This window comes from Oncorhynchus mykiss, chromosome 9 (genome assembly GCF_057628025.1).
Source record: "Oncorhynchus mykiss isolate SJ-2025 chromosome 9, ASM5762802v1, whole genome shotgun sequence".
Taxonomy (NCBI): Eukaryota; Metazoa; Chordata; class Actinopteri; order Salmoniformes; family Salmonidae; genus Oncorhynchus; species Oncorhynchus mykiss.
The window spans coordinates 16,206,548-16,229,089 of record NC_143030.1 but is presented as its reverse complement, the minus strand read 5'-3'; the positions used below and the strand labels follow the sequence as shown (position 1 = coordinate 16,229,089).

General features: G+C 42.9%; 1 protein-coding gene across 1 annotated transcript in view; it reads left to right on the top strand.

Moving 5' to 3' along the window:
• The window catches only part of sb:cb1081 (sterile alpha motif domain-containing protein 9-like), a 39,475-nt gene extending 18,608 nt beyond the window's left edge, over positions 1-20,867 (top strand). Inside the window, exons 4-10 of the mRNA XM_021614725.3 lie at positions 1,524-1,585; positions 1,926-2,137; positions 2,253-2,503; positions 3,769-3,897; positions 4,007-4,142; positions 4,249-4,284; positions 20,004-20,867. Coding sequence (XP_021470400.3) covers positions 1,524-1,585; positions 1,926-2,137; positions 2,253-2,503; positions 3,769-3,897; positions 4,007-4,142; positions 4,249-4,284; positions 20,004-20,266 — 1,089 coding nt within the window. The 3' untranslated portion in view covers positions 20,267-20,867. The remainder of the gene's footprint in view (positions 1-1,523; positions 1,586-1,925; positions 2,138-2,252; positions 2,504-3,768; positions 3,898-4,006; positions 4,143-4,248; positions 4,285-20,003) is intronic.
• The last annotated feature ends 1,675 nt before the right edge of the window (positions 20,868-22,542 follow it).

Sequence of the window (22,542 nt, the reverse complement as noted above, 5' to 3'; positions counted from 1 at the left end):
GAAGGCCGTGTTGCCCAACTGAGTTCTTTGTCCTTTGAAGAGTGTCTCTGGTGGTGAACGGGAAACGTTGTAATGTCGTCGTTGTGTGGTAGACGGGATACTCTGTCTGTCCTTTCCTAGCCCACGTTTACAGCGGCCGCTGCTAACTCAACGGTTAGGAGGTATCACTTCTGTAGCGAATAAGAGTTCAAAGTTCATACCATTCGCAACCAAAGCTCACGCTGAGGTTGGCTTCGTTCTGTAGTTATCTGAATCCTTCTGACATCGGACCGTCGCCCTAATGTACCCGGAACAGATGGTTACATTTTCGTCAAGGGCTTATATAGTGGAGGGAGAGAAGGGTGTGTTTCACAGTCTACAACCCATGTCTCTTCACAGGGGCAGGCCACTGATTGAGCAGAGCCCTAACCTTATGAAAACCCAAATCTCTCATTTGGAAGCTAAAATTTAATTTAATCTTTTCACAAATAGTGTCATATTTAAACATTTAAATTGCACATCAATTCCATGTGAATCTGATAACTAGAATGTGTAGACTTTCCCAGATACAGTTTATGTCGTCCTGTCATCAGTCATAATGTCTCAGATGGCAACTGAACAGACATCATATTCATTAAGTACCAACGCATATTTTCAACTGGTTCTATTACCGAAATATGGTTCCTTTCCCTCCACTTGTTTGATGTTCCCAGACTCTCTGTTTAACAAAGGCTATTCAAGGGTCCCTCTGTAGAGTCAAGAGAGAGGGAAGGGAGAAAGTTATTTATGGGGGGGTCATAAACCTTACCCACCGGCCAATGTCATGACAGCTATATGAACTAGCCTACAGTCTATGGCATGGTGCATATGCCTACTGTAGGCCAACTCATATTTGGTTCTTTTGAAACACATTTTCTTCATATCATGATGTTTCTTTAGACCTGACTAAAATTCAACATGGATTTTTTCTGATAGTGTAAATCCAATTGATTTATTATACTTTTTAAAATGTAGATGTTCCAAAGGTGCACATCAGTGGCTTGTATGAGTGGAGGCCTGGAGATGTTAAATATGTTTATGTTAATTTACAGTCAATTACCGTGAGACCGGCATGCTTTTGCATGACAATAACCATCTGACAAAATGTCATAACCACCAAAGTCCTAGTTAGGAGTTAGGTTAAAGGGTTGGCTGACATGCTAAGTAGTTGCAAAGTAGGTAAAAAGTAGTAAGTATATGCAAAGTTGCTTATTAGCTAAATTGCTAAAGTTGTTCATGAACATGCATTTAGGTTGCTAAACATTTGTGTTAAACAGCTACCCATCCACCCTGACCAGCCACCGTTTGTTTTTGCATTAAGTAACCTATGTCTCATGTAACCGTACAAATGTAACATATTATACTAATTTGAGTGTCCCTGATTTACATTGACTATGACACGTCTAGTCTATGAGACCAGGCTGCCTTTACACTATGTTGTTTAAAATGTATCTAATAAATTCTGTGTATCTGTGAAAATCAGAGATCAATGTTCTCTTATTCAGGAGTCTACCAACTGGGTTCAGGTTGAACCTGTGGTCTTCACTGAAGAAGCCCCAATGTTCAGGTACACTCCTGGAATGTATTAGTCCCTCACCATATACAGAACGATAAAAGCTTTAAGTTTTGTTATCTAACAATTCTGTTTTAAGATACTAATACTAATAATAATGACTAGATTGAATATACCTGCTAACACTTATTTAAAGAAGACAGTCTGACTTCATAGCCTGTGTTTAATTAATTGTAAAATTAGAAAAATAAGAAATAGAGTCTATGTGAGGATTTACAGAAAAGTTTAACAAAGTAAAGTAACCATTATTATGTTTGTCAACTGCTGATAAACAATTAAATACATGACCTACTTTCACTAAACCCATTCTGTCTTCTTTTCATGCCGTACCTAGCACGTCTCCCCCGGGGCGCTACGAGTGCAGAGTATCAGGGCTCCGATGGGTGTGTAAAACCTATGTCAGTCTGCAGTATCAATTCAGCTCCTGGGAACCTCACAGGGCAATGATGAAAAGCTTCGGGTACAAGCAAGGAGGCCCCCTATTGGACGTCACAATCATTGCAGGAGAACTGGAAGAAGTGCATCTGCCACATTTTGCCTGTTTCGGTATGGGCGTAGATTTTTTAAAACTAAAATATAACTGATGCAAACTACTTTTAAAAAGCCTTGTTGTTGATGTCAACCTGATGTTTATGCAAATGTACCTGTTTTGCCTCTGCAGGCAATGATCCCTCTTTTAAAGAGAAAGTGAGAGTTCTACATGTAGAAGACTGTGGTGTGTCCGTAGAACAAGTGGAGGAAGTCACCCGCTTCCACATCAAGATCCTCCATCCAACCTTCTCTGCAAAAGGAGTTCTCGTGAGATCTGGCTTTCCGCTGAAAGTACACTGTGACTTGCTGCTCTACCAGGCCAAGGCAGCATTTCTCACGCTACATGCATATCTGGTCCCCTGGGATTCTTCTGTAGAAAAGGTTATTTCCACTTATTGTTCTCCTCTGTGGTTAAATAATCTCTCAATGTTATCAATGCAGATAATATCAGTGGGTAAAAAAATAAGACATTTAATATACAGTATATAATTGTCTAGACATTGCCATGCTCCTATTCAGTGCTTGACATGGACAGGAGCTCACTGCTTGAGATCCTGTTCCTCATATAGAAAATTAGCTCAAAAGTATTGTGGAGGTCCTGCACCTTAATATAAACAGTACCGGCACCCATAATGAGTAAATAAGGTTCCTACTGACTGAAAAACAGCTGTTTATTTTCCATCCAAAACCAGGGGAATTTGGTGGACTTGTGGTGTTGGGAAACTGTGGGGGTAAGAGTCCGATTATTATGGTGGGAGAATATAATACAGTTTTAAGTACCTCAATGGACCATAAATCATAAAATAAATCACACTACAAACTATCACCCTCATGCACTGAGGGAAATTACAAATATCATGGACACATTAGAACTAGAGTATATAGGAGGCTTAAAAATCCAGAGACTCAATGAGTTATACATGGAGGAGGCTTAATCAAGCTAGCCGTCATGATTACTTTCATGTACCTTTCAAAAAAAAGTGTTGATAGGGGGCAGAATGCAGTGAGACCATCAAATAATTGCCATCCACATTACTCTTACAGAATGTCCAAGTGGGCGAGGATATTGGAAATGTAATTAAAACCTATTGTATGACAATCTGTTTTTAACCAAGACAAAGGATTTTATAACGGACTTTTTCCTACATAACATAGGTACAGCAGATCCACTTATTGTGCGGGACACTTTTAAATGTGTCTTCAGAGGTCATGCAATTCAATACTCATCATTATAACAAAAACAGTTTCTGTCAAACGAGTTCACATTAACAAAGGAAATAGAAGAAATAACAGTACAGATGGATAGCAATTAAAACTGTACCATAGAGGCACATAATAAGTTAGAGGAAAAACACAAATACATGGAGGAACTTATTTGAGAATGATCCAAGTATAATGTATTATAAAAAATAGAAAAAGCTGTAAAAACGAAGTTTATTTCTGTCCTCCAAAGAGGGGGACGGGCCGTAAAAAAAGTTAGATATGGTGTTACTCTGTCACAACATCTTGTGGCAGTTTTCTCAGGGTTTCCGGTTTAGAATATATTATATAGTTAATTCATTGAAATCAGTTTCACACCACAAAATCCAACAAAATGTAATGTGTGAATGGTTTTGACAAGGACATGTTGGCTTATGCTTCTTCAGGCAATGAAGAAAAAGGAGCAGTCTTATGGATACAGGAGTATCAGAAAACCGCAACCAGTGAAGTCCCTTCGGATGAAGGATTGGTTCAGCCTCACAACGTCGTCTCCCTCTGCTGAAGTTAAACCTCCTGTATGGTTTGAGCTCCCACAGAATATCAATCTAATCCAAAAAGCAATAGCAATTTTAATATCCTAAAAAAATATATTAAAACAATTAAAACACCCTCTCTCATCTACAGAAAATGAAGCTGAGATATGACAACACTACACCAAACTTCTTTGAAGTGTTCATAGAAGATGCAGATGTTGACTTCGGTATGAAGCTAATCAGTGACGTGGAGGGGGAAATCGTATGGGATCACACAATACAAAAAGGTCAGAAAAAGTTTATGCGAAAAAGATCAGTGTCTCAGCAGGCACCATGTCAGTTAAAGTCAAAGATTATAATAATAATTCCATTTTGTGTGTGTTTTTCCCCCAGCTGACTTCAGACACAAAACCACTCAGAGTTCACAAAGTAAGTGCTGTAACATTCCTGTAAACATTAGAAGATCCAAAACAAAAAATGTTTTCTTTCAGCTTGGATCCCATCTGCAATCTATGCATGCCTATTAGGGACAAGTGAAGACAGTGATGGGTGGTACTTGAATTGTTATTATTTGCATAATACTCCTTTAAAAATAAGTGGAAATATTTGGAGAAGAAAGTGGCAAGATTTCCAGAATAATATAGTCAAAATAACATTTTGTGAATAAAGTGGCAAGATTTAGAGAATAAAAAGGCAATATTTCAGAAATAAAGTGGCAATATTTCGACACACTTGGTGTGTGTGTGTGTGCGTGCGATTTATTAGATCATTAGATTGATGGCCATTTGGCTGCATACACACCTGCATACACATACAACCCTATGTATGTAACCACGGTTCCTCCTCCTGAAATGTTCCAAGGAAAGAAGATGGTGGACTGAACACAGCAGTGCAGATCACCTCAAGATAAAAACAAAATATTCAAAATGTGTAAGTTGGACTAAATATTAACACTTCACATACTGCTGGGTAAAAAACGTTCATCTGGAGAACAACACAAAACAAACCCTAAGGCTAGAGAAATGTATCAAGAAATATTAAGAAAACAAGTAACGCCCAAACATAAAGGAGAGTAAACAAGGAGAACCAATCTCCAAAAGAAAACGCGACGGACACAGACGATTTAAGTTTTCACCACTGGGAATGGTAAGGGTGGAAAATGATCTGTTAAAATCAATAAATTACAAACTGGGCATACTTGAATTAGTCAGTAAAGATATAAACGAGTTGAAGTTGAGTCTCGAGATGAGTGACGAAAAAGCTGTGACAATGGAGAAAGGAACAAACAAGCTAAAAGGGACTTTGAAACGGATTGAAACGGACAATAATGAATTTAAAAAGGAGAACATCTTTCTGAGGAAAGCCTTACTTGACATAGAGACTAGATCCATGAGAGACAATCTGGTACTTGATGGAATCCAAGAGAAAGAAGGAGAAGTTCCTGAGGGTGTAGTTCGGGAGTTCCTCCTTACAGCGCTTCAGATCCCACACGAAGCTGTCGACAAAATCACACTCAAATGTGTACACCATTTTGGACAGAGAGTACAGAGATATAAGCACCCAATCGTTGCCAAATTTGCTTTCTTTAAAGACAAAATCATTTTTAAAGCCTAGGTGAAAGACTTGCAGACACTAAAATAGGCATGAGTGATCAGTTCCCGAAGGAAATTGCAGAACGGCGTAAAGTTCTGTATCCAATCTTCAAGGAGAATAGATTAAAAGTGAAACGTGTAGCTCTCGTAGTTGATAAACTGTATATTGATAACCAAATGTTCCGAGACACAAAGTCTACTCCATGGTTGTTTTAAATATTTCAAAGTTCCCATAGAGCAGTCAAATAATGGAACACTATACACTAACCATATAAAAATGCTATAAAATACAACAAATGTTAAATAATTAAATGACAACTACACTAGACCATTCTAGATAGGGAATGTTGGAAAACAATTAGTATTAGAATTTTCATTGTATAGTATTTCCTAAATTGACAGCATTAGAAGGATAATTAGCTAAATAATACATCTTCAAATATAAGGAACTGGAACACAAAAGTACTGAATCAACATAGTAGATATAAAACACAGAGGACATAGAAGGTACTGTATGCGGGTATGTACGGATGTGTTGTGATGGAAGGTGGGTGTGTGTTTTTGTGTTTGGAAAAGTGTGGAGTTACGTGAGTGAAAAAGGGTTGCAAATCCCAGAGCCCATGTGTGTTTGTAAGCAGGGTTTGTGAGAGAGCTTTTAATTTTGTGCAGATATGGGATATACATTCAAAAATAAAGTATAAATGTAGTTTATTTATTTGTTGTCCTATCATGATGGAATTGTTCCCAAACCTATATCCTAGACACCCACCTGAGCGACCTTATCTGTTTTATGGGGCTAATATAAGTAGCCTATAAGCAGCCAAATCAGAAACATGAATGCAGTCAGAGACCTACTAAAGCAGCACCGCCCCCTCAAGATTCTGATCTGCCTGGCCGGGTTGGTCCTACCTGCAAGGGGGCTCTTGAGTGGCGCAGTGGTTGAAGGCACTGCATCGCATTGCTAGATGCGTCACTACAGACCCTGGTTCGATCTCGGGCTGCCTCACAACCGTCCGTGATTGGGAGTCAACATAGGGCGGCGCACATTTGGCCCAGCATTGTCCTAGTTAGGGTTTGGCCAGTGTAGGCCGTCACTGTAAATAAGAATTTGTTCTTAACTGACTTGCCTACTTAAATAAATATTACATTTAACAATTTTAAAAACAAAGCCAAAGCCCTAATCAACTTCATCAGAGTGCGAAGTATGTGTGTTGTTGTTGAACGCTGTCGAACGCCGAAACCTGAACTAAAGGCCTCGGTTTAAAAGCCGTCAGTGTTTTTATATACTTTTATTTTATTTTGAATCCTGCGGCTCTGTTGGGCTAAATTGCTGTGAGCGTTGCTATCTGTCCCGGGATCCTGACAGATTCCGTATAGGGGGAGAGATGCGAAAGCCCAGCTAGCCTAGCTGGCTCTGCGGTCTCAAATGGAGGCCGCTATTGATCGTTTCCAGAGTTGCAGGAGCTGTATTTACTTTGCTTTGTTCCAGGACAATGTGGACCGTGCTGACTTTCAATGTAGCAACTGCTTGCTTGCGGAGGACTACAGGCGCAAAGTAGCTACTCTTGGAAAGCAAATAGCAAACCTACATAAGCTTCTGGGGAACCCACGCCCACCTACTTTGTCTTTTTCTTCCACCCCAGTAGCCGAAGCCGCTCTGATCTGGTGGAAGTTTCCCCGCCGTGTCGGCTCTCCACAGCCAACTGGCCGGTGCTAGGCAGGGTTCCATCCCCAAAGGGGTCTCCCCCTTCCCTGGAGAACGGAGCTGTTCTCGACCCAACCAATCAGCCAATGAACTGACATAGACCAGAAACAGCTTTGCCGCCCTGGATCCAGAGGTTCCGGCACCTTCGTCCTTGATGGCTTCCCAATCAAGATCGGATCCGGAGGTACCTGCGTCTTGGTCCTCGTTTCCGTCTCCCTCTCCGGTGGCTTCTAACTCAAGTTCAGATCCTTGGAGATCCCAGCCTCACCAGACCCTGAGGCTGCCTGAGGGACCGGCCCATTCAACTTCACCAGCTGTCATCATATGGTGAGAAACATCTCGGTCCCCAAGGCAAAAACCCTGTGCTACCCAGGAGCATGAGTACAGGACACAACAAGGCTGCTTCCGACTGTTCTACCACAGATGCCGGTAGCTGAAACTGTCGAAGTGCATGTGCGGTCAAACGACATCATGAGGGCTAGCTCGGAACATTTGAAAGTGGATATTAAAGAACTGATTTTAGCATTAACCTCTCTAGGATAGGGGACGCTAGCGTCTCACTTGGCCAAAAGCCAGGGAAAATGCAGCGCGCAAATTCAAATAAAATGATATAAAAATCAAACTTTCATTAAATCACACATGTAAGATACTAAATTAAAGCTACACTCGTTGTGAATCCAGCCAACATATCAGATTTTAAAAAGGCTTTTCGGCGAAAGCATAAGAAGCTATTATCTGATTATAGCACAACAGTAAACAAAGAGAGAAAGCATATTTCAACCCTGCAGGCGCTACACAAAACGCAGAAATAAAATATAAATCATGCCTTACCTTTGACGAGCTTCTTTTGTTGGCACTCCAATATGTCCCATAAACATCACAATTGTTCGATAAATTCTGTCCATATATATACAAAATGTCCTTTTATTTGGCGCGTTTGATCCAGAAAAAAACAGCTTCCAATTTGCGCAACGTCACTACAAAATATCTCAAATTTTACCTGTAAACTTTGCCATAACATTTCAAAGTACTTTTGTTATACAACTTTAGGTATTTTTAAACGTTAACCTTTTGCATGTAGGGGGCAGTATTTTCATTTTTGGCAAAAAAACGTACCCATTTGAAACGGCCTATTTCTCAGCCCCAGAAACTAGAATATGCATATAATTGTCAGATTAGGACAGAAAACACAAAAATTTCCAAAACTGTCAAAACGTTGTCTGTGAGTATAACAGAACTGATATCGCAGGCGAAAACCTGAGGAAAATCCAATCAGGAAGTGCCTCTTATTTTGAAACCTCTCTGTTCCTATGCATGCCTATCCTCCATTTAAAGGGATATCAACCAGATTCCTTTTTCTATGGCTTCCCTAAGGTGTCGACAGTCTTTAGACATCGTTTCAGGCTTTTATTTTGAAAAATGAGCGAGAAAGATCACATTGCGTAAGTGGATAGGTGGGGGCTCTCAGAGTGAGTTTTGCGCAACAGAGTAAAGCGGCCATTGTTTCTCCCTGTCGTATTGAAAAACCTACACTCCCGGTTGATATATTATCGAATATATATTTTTAAAACAACCTGAGGATTGATTATAAAAAACGTTTGACATGTTTCTGTGGACATTATGGATATTATTTTGAATTTTCATCTGCGTTGTCGTGACCGCTCTTTCCTGTGGATTTCTTAACATAACGCGACAAACATAGGTATTTTGGATATAAAAATAATCTTTATGGAACAAAAGGAACATTTGTTGTGTAACTGGGCGGCAGTATTTTCAAGTCCAGATTAAATGCCTGCCCAAATTCAACTGCCTGCTACTCATCCCCAGAATATAAGATATGCATATTATTATTATATGCATAATATTATTATGCATATTATTAAACTCTGAAGTTTCTAAAACTGTTTGAATCATGTCTGTGAGTATAACCAAACTTATTTAGCAGGTCGAAACCTGACAAACAATTCAGATGTTTTTGTTGTTGAGGTCACTCTCTTTTCAATGGTTTTCATTGGGAATCCAGATTTCTAAGGGACATTTTTGCAGTTCCTAACGCTTCCACTGGATGTCAACAGTCTTTAGAAATTGGTTGAGGTTATTCCTTTGTGTAATAAAGATGTACGGTCATCTTGAACTAGGGTCACTTGAAGTGTACTGTTAGATAGAGGCGCATGACCAGAAAGCATGCTTCAGTTTTTTCATTCCTGTATTGAACACAGATCATCCCGTCTTCAATTTGATCGATTATTTACGTTACAAAATACCTAAAGTTGTATTACAAAAGTAGTTTGAAATGTTTTGGCAAAGTTTACAGGTAACATTTGAAATATTTTGTAGTCACGTTGAGCAAGTAGGAACCGGTGTTTTTCTGGATCAAGTGCGCCAAATAAATTGACATTTTGGATATATATCAAAGGAATTAATCGAACAAAAGGACAATTTGTGATGTTTATGGGACATATTGGAGTGCCAACAAAAGAAGCTCGTCAAAGGTAAGGCATGAATTATACTTTTATTTCTGCGTCTTGTGTCGCGCCTGCAGGGTTGAAATAGGCTTTCTCTCTTTGTTCACGGAGGTACTATCCTCAGATAATAGCATTGTTTGCTTTCGCCGAAAAGCCTTTTTGAAATCTGATATGTTGGCTGGATTCACAACAAGTGTAGCTTTAACTTGCAACAAGTGTAGCTTGAACTTACTATCTTGCTATTGGCCAGATGGGACGCTAGCGTCCCACATATCCCAGAGAGGTTAACTTGTCTTACACACACATTTTGGAATTATAGTCTATAATTCTAATACATTTCACACAATTATATGATTTCAGGGTGGAATACTTTAATCATTACTTTAAACATATAAAATCATTTATCAGTATAATAGCAGAAGTTATTGCCACTTCTATTTGCCACATCTTCAATTTAAGCCTACTAGAGAGCGTGTGCCTTCAGGCCTGGAGGGAAGCTAAAGTCATTCCGCTACCCAAGAATAGTAAAGCCTCCTTTACTGGATCAAATAGCTGACCAATCAGCCTGTTACCAACCCTTAGTAAACTTCTGGAAAAAAATGTGTTTGACCAGATAAAATGCTATTTCACAGTAAACAAATTGATAACAGAATTTCAGCCTGTTTATAGGGAAGGACACTCAACAAGCACAGCACTTACACAAATGATCGATGATTGGCTGAGAGAAATTGATGATACAATGTTTGTGGGGGCTGTTTTGTTGGACTTGACATTATCGATAACAGTCTGCTGCTGGAAAACGTATGTGTTATGGCTTTACACCCCCTGCTATAATGTGGATAAAGAGTTACTTGTCTAACAGAGCACAAAGGGTGTTATTTAATGGAAGCCTCTAAAATATAATCCAGTTAGAATCAGGAATTCCCCAGGGTAGCTCTTTAGGCCCCTAGCTTTTAATTTTTTTACTAACGACATGCTTTGAGTAAAGCCAGAGAGTCGATGTATGCGGATGACTCAACACTATACACGTCAGCTACTACAGCGACTGAAATGACTGCAACACTCAACAAAGCGCTGCAGTCAGTTTCAAAGTAGGTGGCAAGGAAAAAGTTAGCCCTAAATATTTCTAAAAACTAAAAGCATTGTTTTTGGAACAAAACACTCACTAAACCCTAAACCTCAACTAAATATTGTAATAATTAATGTGGAAATTGAGCTGGTTGAGATGACTAAACTGCTTGGAGTAACCATTGATTGTAAACTGTCATGGTCAAAACATATTGATGCAGTAGTAGCTAAGATGGGGAGACATCTGTCTATAATAAAGCAACGCTCTGCCTTCTTAACCTTATGGCTGCAATCCCGATACCGGGATCGATATGACAACTACCAGTGAAAGTAGAGGGCGCCAAAATTCAAACCACAGAAATCTCATAATTACAATTCCTAAAACATACATGTGTCTTATATAATTTTAAATCTATTTTCGTTGTTAATCCCACCAAAGTGTCCGACTTCAAATGGGCTTTTCAGCGAAAGCACTACAAACGATTATGTTAGGTCTCCACCAAACCACAATCAGCACAGCCATTTTCCAGCAAAAATATAGCCTTCACAAAAACCAGAAATAAAGATAAAATTAATCACTAACCTTGAATTATCTTCATCAGATGACACTCATAGGACTTCATGTTACTCAATACATATACATATACAATACATGTTTTGTTTGATAAAGTTCATATTTTTTCATTCATATTTTATATAAAAACAATCTGAGTTTACATTGGCACGTTAGATTCACTAGCTCCAAAAACATCAAGTGATTTTGCATAGCCACATCATTCAACAGAAATACTCATCATAAATGTAGATGATAATATAGTTATACACATGGAATTATAGATCTACCTCTCCTTAATGCAAGAAATACATGCAATAATCTGAGACGGCGCTCAATGTAAAAACACCACAGCCGCAAAGATGGCGTCAACATAAACAAGAAATTACATGATAAATATTCCCTAACCTTTGATCTACATCAGAAAGCACTCCAGGAATCCCAGGTCCACAATAAATGTTTGTTTTGTTCGAAAATGTCCGTTATTTATGTCCAAATACCTTCTTTTGTTAGAGCGTTTGGTATACATATCCAAACGCTAATTCTGGTCAGCGTTATATCGGACAAAAAAAGTGATATTACCGGTCGAAGAAACATTTCAAACTAAGTACAGAATCAATCATTAGGATGTTTTTAACATATAGCTTCAATAAAGTTCCAACCGGAGGACTCCTTCTTGTCTTCGTGAGCAATGGAACGCAAGTGACTACCATGAGGAAAAAGTGGGATCACAAAATGTCTGTGTAATGCTCCGGGTGTCGTGGGTGTGGAGTCAAATGCAGGAGACAGAGAGTTCAATGCTGCGCGTCCTTTAATCGCACCAATGCACCACAGGGTGCTCACAAAAACGTTACGTTCCCAAAACACAGGGAATCAAAATGTACAAATGGGACACAACGTGCCTATACCACAGAGCCGAAGGTTTACAATGAAATAATCCCGCACAACAACCAGGCGGGCCGGCTGTCTAATAAAGACAAACTAATTACACATTCACAGGTGCTACCACTCAACATACAAGGAGGGGAAGGAAAAACAATCAGTGGCAGCTAATAGGCCGGTGACGACGACCGCCGAGCGCCACCTGCCCGGGAAAGGGAAACACCCTCGGTCGGACTCGTGACAGTACCCCCCCCCTGACGCGTGGCTCCCGCAGCGCGCCGACACCGGCCTCGAGGTCGCCCCGGAGGACGAGGCGCAGGGCGATCCGGATGGAGGCGATGGAAATCCCTCAACATGGAGGGATCCAAGATGTCCCCCACCGGTACCCAGCACCTCTCCTCCGGACCGTACCCCTCCCAGTCCACGAGGTACTGCAGGCCCCTCACCCGGCGTCTTGAGTCCAGAATGGCCCGGATCGTGTACGCCGGGGACCCCTCGATGTCCAGCGGGGGGGGAGGGACCTCCGGTACCTCACTGTCCTGCAGGGGACCAGCTACCACCGGCCTGAGGAGAGACACATGAAACGAGGGGTTAATACGATAATAGGAAGGGAGTTGTAATCGATAACACACCTCGTTTATCCTCCTCAGGACTTTAAAGGGCCCTACACACTGCGGACCCAGCTTCCGGCAGGGCAAGCGGAGAGGTAGGTTTCGGGTCGAGAGCCAGACCCTGTCCCCCGGTACAAACACGGGGGCCTCACTGCGGTGGCGGTCAGCACTCCTCTTCTGCCGTCCACTCGCTTGTCGTAGAGATTCCTGGACGGCCCTCCAGGTCTCCTTGGAGCGCTGTACCCATTCCTCCACCGCAGGAGCCTCGGTCTGGCTCGGATGCCATGGTGCCAGGACCGGCTGGTACCCCAACACACACTGAAAAGGGGACACGTTAGTAGAGGAGTGGCGTAGTGAGTTCTGAGCCATTTCAGCCCAGGGAATGTATCGTGCCCACTCCCCTGGCCGATCCTGGCAATACGACCGCAGAAACCTACCCACCTCCTGGTTCACTCTCTCCACCTGCCCATTACTCTCGGGGTGATAACCGGAGGTCAGGCTGACAGAGACCCCCAAACGTTCCATGAACGCTCTCCATACCCGGGACGTGAATTGGGGGCCCCGATCAGAAACGATGTCCTCCGGCACCCCGTAGTGCCGGAAGACATGGGTGAATAACGCCTCCGCAGTCTGTAGGGCTGTAGGGATACCGGGCAACGGGAGGAGACGGCAGGACTTAGAGAACCGATCCACAATCACCAGAACCGTGGTGTTCCCCTGAGACGGCGGGAGATCGGTTAGGAAATCTATGGACAGATGTGACCATGGCCGCTGTGGAACAGGGAGGGGTTGTAGCTTCCCTCTAGGAAGGTGCCTAGGAGCCTTACTCTGAGCGCACACTGAACAGGAGGAGACATAACCCTTAACGTCCTTAGCCAACGTAGGCCACCAATACCTCCCCTGAAGGCTCCCCACTGTCCTCGTCACCCCAGGGTGACCCGAGGAGGGTAGAACGTGAGCCCACCGAATCAGTTTGTCCCGAACACCAAGCGGCACGTACCTTCGCCCCGCTGGACACTGAGAAGGCGCGGGTTCAGCCCGTAACGCCCGCTCGATGTCCGAGTCCACCTCCCATACCACTGGGGCTACCAGCTTCGATGCGGGAAGGATGGGAGTAGGTTCGGTGGACCCATCCTCCGTGTCATAAAGGCGGGACAGTGCGTCAGCCTTCACGTTCTGGGAGCCCGGTCTATAAGACAAAGTAAATCGGAACCGGGTGAAGAACATGGCCCACCTTGCCTGACGTGGGTTAAGTCTCCTAGCTGCCCGAATATACTCCAGATTCTGGTGGTCGGTCCAGATGAGAAAGGGGTGTTTAGCCCCCTCAAGCCAGTGTCTCCACACCTTCAGAGCTCTAACCACCGCTAGCAACTCCCGGTCCCCCACATCATAGTTACGCTCCGCTGGGCTGAGCTTCCTTGAGAAGAAAGCGCAGGGTCGGAGTTTTGGTGGCGTACCCGAGCGCTGTGATAGCACGGCACCCACCCCAGCCTCGGACGCGTCCACCTCCACTATGAATGCTAGAGAGGGGTCCGGATGCGCCAACACGGGCGCATCAGTAAACAGCGCCTTCAACTTGTTGAATGCTCCGTCCGCCTCTGCTGACCACTGCAAACGCACCGGGCCCCCCTTCAGCAGTGAGGTGATGGGAGCCGCTACCTGGCCAAAACCCCGGATAAACCTCCGGTAGTAGTTGGCAAAACCCAGAAAACGCTGCACCTCCTTTACCGTGGTCGGAGTCGGCCAATTACGCACGGCCCTAATGCGGTCACCCTCCATCACTACCCCCGAGGTGGAAATGCGATATCCCAGAAAAGAGACGGCTCGTTTAGAGAACACGCATTTCTCAGCCTTGACGTATAGGTCATGCTCCAGCAGTCTACCAAGCACCTTGCGCACCAGAGACACATGCGCGGTGTGAGTGGCCGAGTAGATCAGAATGTCATCGATATAAGCCACCACTCCCTGCCCGCACAGGTCCCTGAGAATCTCGTCTACAAAGGATTGGAAAACGGCTGGGGCATTCTTTAACCCATACGGCATGACGAGGTACTCATAGTGGCCTGATGTAGTACTAAATGCGGTTTTCCACTCGTCTCCCTTCCGAATACGCACCAAACTATACGCACTCCTGAGATCCAGTTTTGTGAAGAACTGCGCTCCGTGGAACGATTCCACCGCCGTAGCGATGAGAGGTAGAGGGTAACTATACCCCACTGTGATGGCGTTTAGACCTCTATAATCGATACACGGACGCAAGCCTCCCTCCTTTTTCCTCACAAAAAAGAAACTTGAGGAGACGGGTGAAATGGAGGACCGAATGTACCCCTGTCCCAGCGCCTCCGTGACATATGTCTCCATTGCCAACGTCTCCTCCTGGGACAGCGGGTACACGTGACTCTTGGGAAGCGCAGCGTCTACCTGGAGATCTATCGTACAATCCCTTCCCGGTCGATAAGGTGGTAATTTAGTCGCTTTCACTTTACTGAAAGCGATTGCCAAATCGGCATACTCGGGGGGAATGCACACCGTGGAACCCTGGTCTGGACTCTCCACCGACGTGGCACCGATGGAAACTCCCAAACACCTTCCAGAACACTCCTCTGACCACCCCTGGAGAACCCCCTGTTTCCACGAAATTTTAGGATTGTGCCGGGCCAGCCAGGGAGTCCCCAGCACCACTGGAAACGCAGGCGAGTCAATAATAAAGAAACTGATACGCTCCCTATGATTCCCCTGCGTCACCATGTCCAGTGGGACCGTGGTCTCCCTGACCATCCCTGACCCTAATGGCCGGCTATCTAGGGAGTGCACGGGGAAAGGAGAATCTATCGGCACCAGCGGAACCCCTAACTTAAGGGCGAGTCCGCGATCCATAAAGTTCCCAGCTGCGCCTGAATCGACGAGCGCCCTATGCTGGGAAGAGGGAAAAAAGCGAAGGAAAAAAGTTAAGACAAACATGTGGCCAACAGGGGGTTCTGGGTGAGTTTGATGCTGACTCACCTGGGGTGACCGAGAAGCGTTCCGCCTGCCATCTCTACTCCCAGACGGACCCCCCCAGCACCGATCAGACGTGTGTCCTCTCCGACCACAGTTGGTGCAGGGAAGGCCTCCTCCTCCGGTACCCCTCGGCGCAGCCCCTCCCAACTCCATCGGAATGGGAGCGGAGGGGCTGGGTGGTGGAACGCACAGGACCCTCTCTGAACGCCCGCGGGCAGCCAGCAGATTATCCAGTCGAATGGACATGTCAATCAGCTGATCCAGTGACAGAGTGGTGTCCCGACACGCTAACTCCCGGCGGACATCCTCTCGGAGACTACACCTGTAGTGGTCCATGAGAGCCCTGTCGTTCCACCCAGATCCGGCTGCCAAGGTCCGGAACTCCAGCGCGTAATCCTGGGCGCTCCTCCTCTCCTGCCTGAGGTGAAATAGTCGTTCTCCCGCCGCTCGGCCGTCTAGAGGGTGATCAAACACGGCGCGGAAGCGACGGGAAAACTCTGGGTAGTGCTCCCGCGCTGAGTCTGGACCATTCCAGACCGCGTTCGCCCATTCCAGGGCACGACCCGTGAGGCAGGAGATGAGGACACTCACCCTCTCCTCTCCTGAGGGAGTGGGTCTGACGGTGGCCAGGTATAGCTCCAGCTGGAGCAGAAACCCCTGGCAACCCGCCGCCGCTCCATCATAAGCCCTCGGTAGCGTCAGACGGAGGGTGCTGGAGTCGGGAGATGAGGAGTCCGGAACCGTGGGTGCCGAAGGTGGAGAGAGGAGCCCACTCCTCTCCCATCTGTCCATTCTCTCCATCACTTGATCCATCGCGGATCCGATCCGATGAAGGACGGTGGTGTGGTGGAGAACCCGTTCCTCCATCGATGGGAGAGGGTTGGCTGCTGCTCCTGCTGACTCCATCAATTTGATAGGTGCGGGATTCTGTAATGCTCCGGGTGTCGTGGGTGTGGAGTCAAATGCAGGAGACAGAGAGTTCAATGCTGCGCGTCCTTTAATCGCACCAATGCACCACAGGGTGCTCACAAAAACGTTACGTTCCCAAAACACAGGGAATCAAAATGTACAAATGGGACACAACGTGCCTATACCACAGAGCCGAAGGTTTACAATGAAATAATCCCGCACAACAACCAGGCGGGCCGGCTGTCTAATAAAGACAAACTAATTACACATTCACAGGTGCTACCACTCAACATACAAGGAGGGGAAGGAAAAACAATCAGTGGCAGCTAATAGGCCGGTGACGACGACCGCCGAGCGCCACCTGCCCGGGAAAGGGAAACACCCTCGGTCGGACTCGTGACAGTCTGCTTGATGGACAGCTGATGTATTCTGCTCTCCTTCACTCCCACAACAACATAGAAGCCTCATTATAATTTATATTGATGGTTGACATATAGTGGACCCCTAGGCAGTGCAACATCATTCATATCTCAAGGGGATTTCATTGGGGACTCTGGTGAATACATACAAGCTCAGATTTCTGACTTCCTGTTTTGATTTCAACTCAGGATTTTGCCTGCCAATATGAGTTCTATTATACTCACAGACACATCATTCAAACAGTTTTAGAAACTTCAGAGTGTTTTCTATCCAATACTAATACTAATATGCAAATCTTAGCAACTATGACTGAGGAGCAGGCCGTTTGATATGGGCACCTTTTCATCCAAGCTACTCAATACTGCCCCTGCAGCCATAAAAAGTTAAGAAAACTATCAACAAATCAAATCAAACTTTATTTGTCACATGCGCCGAATACAACAAGTAATAATAATATTAATAAGAAGAAGAAATAATATGCAAGGCAGGTCCTACAGGCCCTAGTTTTGTCGCTCCTTGACTACTGTTCAGTCGTGTGGTAAGGTGCCACAAAAAAGGATGTACACAGAGAGCCACAAAAGAGCCCTTGGATGTACACATAGAGCTAATATTAATAATATGCATGTCAATCTCTCTTGGCTAAAAGTGGAGGAGAGATTGACTTCATCACTACTTTTATTTATGAGAGGTATTGTTCAATTCACCAAGCTGTCTGTCTAAACTACTGGCACACAGCTCAGACACCCATGCATACCCCACTAGAAATGCCACAAGAGGTCTCTTCACAGTCCCCAAGTCCAGAACATATTATGAGAGGCACACAGTACTACATAGAGCCATGACTACATAGAACTTTACTCCACATCAAGTAACTGACGCAAGCAGTAAAGTTAGATTTAAAAAACAGAATAAAAAACACCTTATGGAACAGCGGGGACTGTGAAGCAACACAAACATTGGCACAGACACATGCATACACACACACACACACACACACACATACACACACACAAACACACACACAATAACAGCTGCAACTGTATATGCATTCAAAAATCAAGTCCTTTCTTGAGTTGGGCTCTGGGATGGAATAACTGTTGAGCATCTGATTTTATGGTTGTTTGTGGGGGGAAAGGGGTTGAGTGTGTATGAGGTGTGTGTGTGTGTGTGTGTGTGTGTGTGTTTGTGTGTGTGTGTGTGTGTGTGTGTGTGTGTGTGTGTGTGTGTGTGTGTGTGTGTGTGTGTGTGTGTGTTTATACATCCCACAACTGTTGCAAGGGAGTAAAGATGTTTAGGACAATATAGGATGAATCACAATAATTGTTTGCTAAACTAATAATTGCTTGCAAAAATTATATTTTTGTAATGGCAGTCCTGGTTAGAGGTAACAATCCCTTGCATGAACTGCCTACATTATTAGGAATAGTATTTGTTAATTGTGGAATTTAAGATAATATATACAGTACCAGTCAAATGTTTGGACAAACCTACTAATTCAATTTTTTTTTTTTTTACATTTTACCATTTTCTACATTGTAGAATAATAGTGAAGACATCTAAACTATGAAATTACCCATATGGAATCATGTAGTACACAAAAAAAGTGTGAAACAAATTCTTCAAAGTAGCCGCCCTTTGCCTTGATGAAAGCTTTGAACTGTCTTGGCATTCTGTCTTGGCCTGATTCACACAGTCTTCTCTGAACAGTTGTTGTTGAGATGTGTCTGTTGAACTCTGTGAAGCATTTATTTGGGCTGAAATATGAGGTGCAGTTACCTCTAATGAACTTCTCCTCTGCAGCAGAGGTAACTCTGGGTCTTCCTTTCCTGTGGCGGTCCTTATGAGAGCCAGTTTCATCATAGCGCTTGATGGTTTTGCGACTGCACTTGAAGAAACATTAAAGTTCTTGACATTTTCCGGATTGACTGACCTTCATGTCTTAAAGTAGTGATGGACTGTTTTTGCCATAATACGGACTTGGTCTTTTACCAAATAGGACCGACCGTCTTCTGTATACCACCCCTACCTTGTCACAACACAACTGAAGGTACACCTGTTAATTTAAACGCATTCCAGGTGACTACAGTACCTCATGAAGCTGGTTGAGAGAATGCCAAAAGTGTGCAAAGCTGTCATGAAGGCAAAGAGTGGCTACTTTAAACAATAAGAAAAATATATTGATTTGTTTAACACTTTTTTGGTTACTGTATGATACCATATGTGTTATTTCATAGTTTCGATGTCTTCACTATTATTCTACAATGTAGAACATTTTAAAAATAAAGAAAAATCCTGTAATGAGTACTTTTGTCCAAAATTTGACCGGTACTGTATGTGAGTATATTTACAAAAAAAATATATGTGGGGGATTGAAAATGTTGCAGACAATTACATTGATGGAAGCTACAATCTATGTGCAACATAAAAAGCTGATCTACCAACCCCCAAAAAAGAATAAGTTGGACAACATTTTCTAGGTTCATTTGGTTATTATGTGCTAAATAGAAAGTATTTCCTTGTTACAGAAGCCAATTGTAAAGTATAGTTTCACCAGGTCATCAAACTGCAGGCATTTCAACGGTGGTGTGGACAGCAACAGGGAGCCAGAGAGACATGCGGTTAACCAGATCCACTAGTTTCATCTTGAAATAATACGTGGTACTTTATTTTCAAAATGTTGACTTTATTCTCAAAATAAAATGTCGAGTTTAATCTCGAAATATTTCCACTTTTTTAAAGTACCATCATGCAAAAGAAATCTAAAATATAAGTACCACCACCGTTTGCCATTTATTTTTTTATCTTGAAATGACCCTAATAATCTTCCGTAGCATCCAAGCTTCAGCACAATTTATCATGGTTTTAATTTCGTTTTTAGTGTATTACATGTGTGAATTTCATTGTCTTTAAATGCAATTGTCCTGCAACCATTCTTTGCCTCAGACCTGCACTTTGTGGACCTCCACCGGACAGACCTTATCCAGAGAGTGTGCCAGGTGAAGCCCATATTGGATAAAATCCTGGTCAAGAGAGTTATCACTGACGAGGGCTACAGTACAGTAATGGCCAAACGCACCACACAGGACCAGATGAGGGAGCTCTACATGGGACCTTTGAGGGCAAGTGGCATCAAAGCGAAAAATATTTTCTATGAGATCCTGAAGGAGTTGGAGCCACTGCTAATCAAAGACCTGAAGGGTGAATGAGGAGCTGGAATGGTGAATTGGGGACATTTAAAGTTTGTTTTAGGGGAAAAGGGCATAAATGACGGCAGCTCCGCTTTGTTTTATTACTTTGTGTTTACAATAAAACACAACCTAAGAGGAGTATAGCATCATTATTTTATCATTGTTATTTTTCAACATGTAAATATTGGTAGCCAGCAGAACAGCAACCAGCAACCTAGTGTTTTAGCCTTGAGGCTTTGTCAAAGACATAACATTTGATAACAGTTGTGTTGGAACTGAATTTCCTCTGAAAATAGAACATTTGCTCAACCGGTTCACCTAGATGCTCTGTGTTATTTACAGACAAGAAAATATATAAAGGAAATATATTATGAACATAGAAAAATATATAATATAACGCAGATGCAAAATATACTGGAATTATTTCATTTTGGCTGTTTCATTTTGGCTGTATAGTGAGGGTAAGGAATACCAGTGATGTAAATAAATATATGAAGATATAACTTTGTAAAGCTTAATGTACCAGCCCAATGAAACGTTTAACAGTAATGAATGATTTGTGGCGTAATTTTCACGACACGGGTATTAGAATATGTATTGAAATAAATAACTACCAACAGATGTGTCTTTTGTACTGATTTAAATGATTTTGTCATTGTGCTAAAATAAATATCAATTCTAGCCCATGTGGCTCAGTTGGTAGAGCGTGGTGCTTGCAACGGCAAGCTTGTAGGTTCAATTCCTACAGGGGAACAGTACAAAAAAAGCAAGTAACCCATACAAATTATTTGTGACATTGTGGTTACAATAAAGAATGTAAACCAGATGTAAACAAGATGCTGTGTTTTGAGTCTATATTACACTCATAGAGGAAAAAGAGGACTCACAGGTGTAAGTCGATCCAAACATTGTTAGCAAATAAAATGCAAGTATCTTTACTGTGCTGTATTCCTCTGATCATGCCACCCAAAACGCACACAAGGACTCTGCAGTTTGGGGAAGGCCCTTTCCTGTTTCAGCATGACATTGCCCCCGTGCACAAAGCGAGGTCCATACAGAAATGGTTTGTCAAGATCGGTGTGGAAGAACTTGACTGGCCTGCACAGAGCCCTGAACTCAATCCCACTGAACACCTTTGGAATAAATTGGAACGCCAGCTGCGAGCCAGGCCTAATCGCCCAACATCAGTGCCCAACCGTATTAATGATTTTGTGGCTGAATGGAAAAACAAGTCCCCTCAGCAATGTTACAACATCTTGTAGAACGCCTTCCCAGAAGAGTGGAGGCTGTTATGACAGCTAAGGGGAGACCAACTCCATATTAATGCTCATGATTTTGGAATGACATGTTCGACTAGCAGGTGTCCACATACTTTTTGGTCATGTGGTATAAATTGTTCCTGATGGTCGCTAATATTAGTGTATCATATTAGACTAACGTTGAGCAACAATTTTGGACATGTAACCTATTTGAATCATTATGAAACTCAGACCACACATAGCAGGCTAAACCTGGAGCCATACAAGCTAGAACCGCCACTGTGCCTGGCGCACGGTTCACAACGACTGGACCGTACAGTTCCTTGATTAGTGAGAGTAGATTTAAATGATTACTGTTCAACCCCTATTATACACTTCTTTCCACCTTCCAATATTTCATGGATTGAACATGAATATGACAACTTTCAGGTTGAATTAAACCGCTGTATTTTTTATTCATTAATATATTTTGTCCGTAAAGGCTCTCCAAACCATTTTTTTTTTTAGGATTCATACATACTTTCCTAACCCAAAAATGTGCATAAATAATCTACAAGATCAGAGTATTTCTTTGTTTACCATTTGGTGCTGAAATGGATACTAAGACACATAGATCCCTTTCATTGATCCCTATTTTCGGAACCCGTTCTCTCAATGCATTGTAGTCTGTCGACAAAGTTCTAATTACAAGTACACCGTTCTTAAAGGGATGGATTAAGATAAATGTACTGAAACCCTATTAAATGAAAACTGGTGATTGGTGATTTATTTGTCCTCCAATATATTAGAGCAACAATGTTTGTTTTTTTACATTGTTGGACATAAAAGACTGCACAACACTAGGAAATCAGCTACAAGTGATTTTAATTTTGAAAATCTGTTCCAAAGAATTCCCACGCATAATAGATATACAGTGCCTGCAGAAAGTATTCATACCCCTTGACTTATTCCCCATTTTGTTGTGTTACAGCCTGAATTAAAAATGATTTCATGATGTCCAAGTTTAAAAGTAGAACATTTTCCGCCATCCACTTC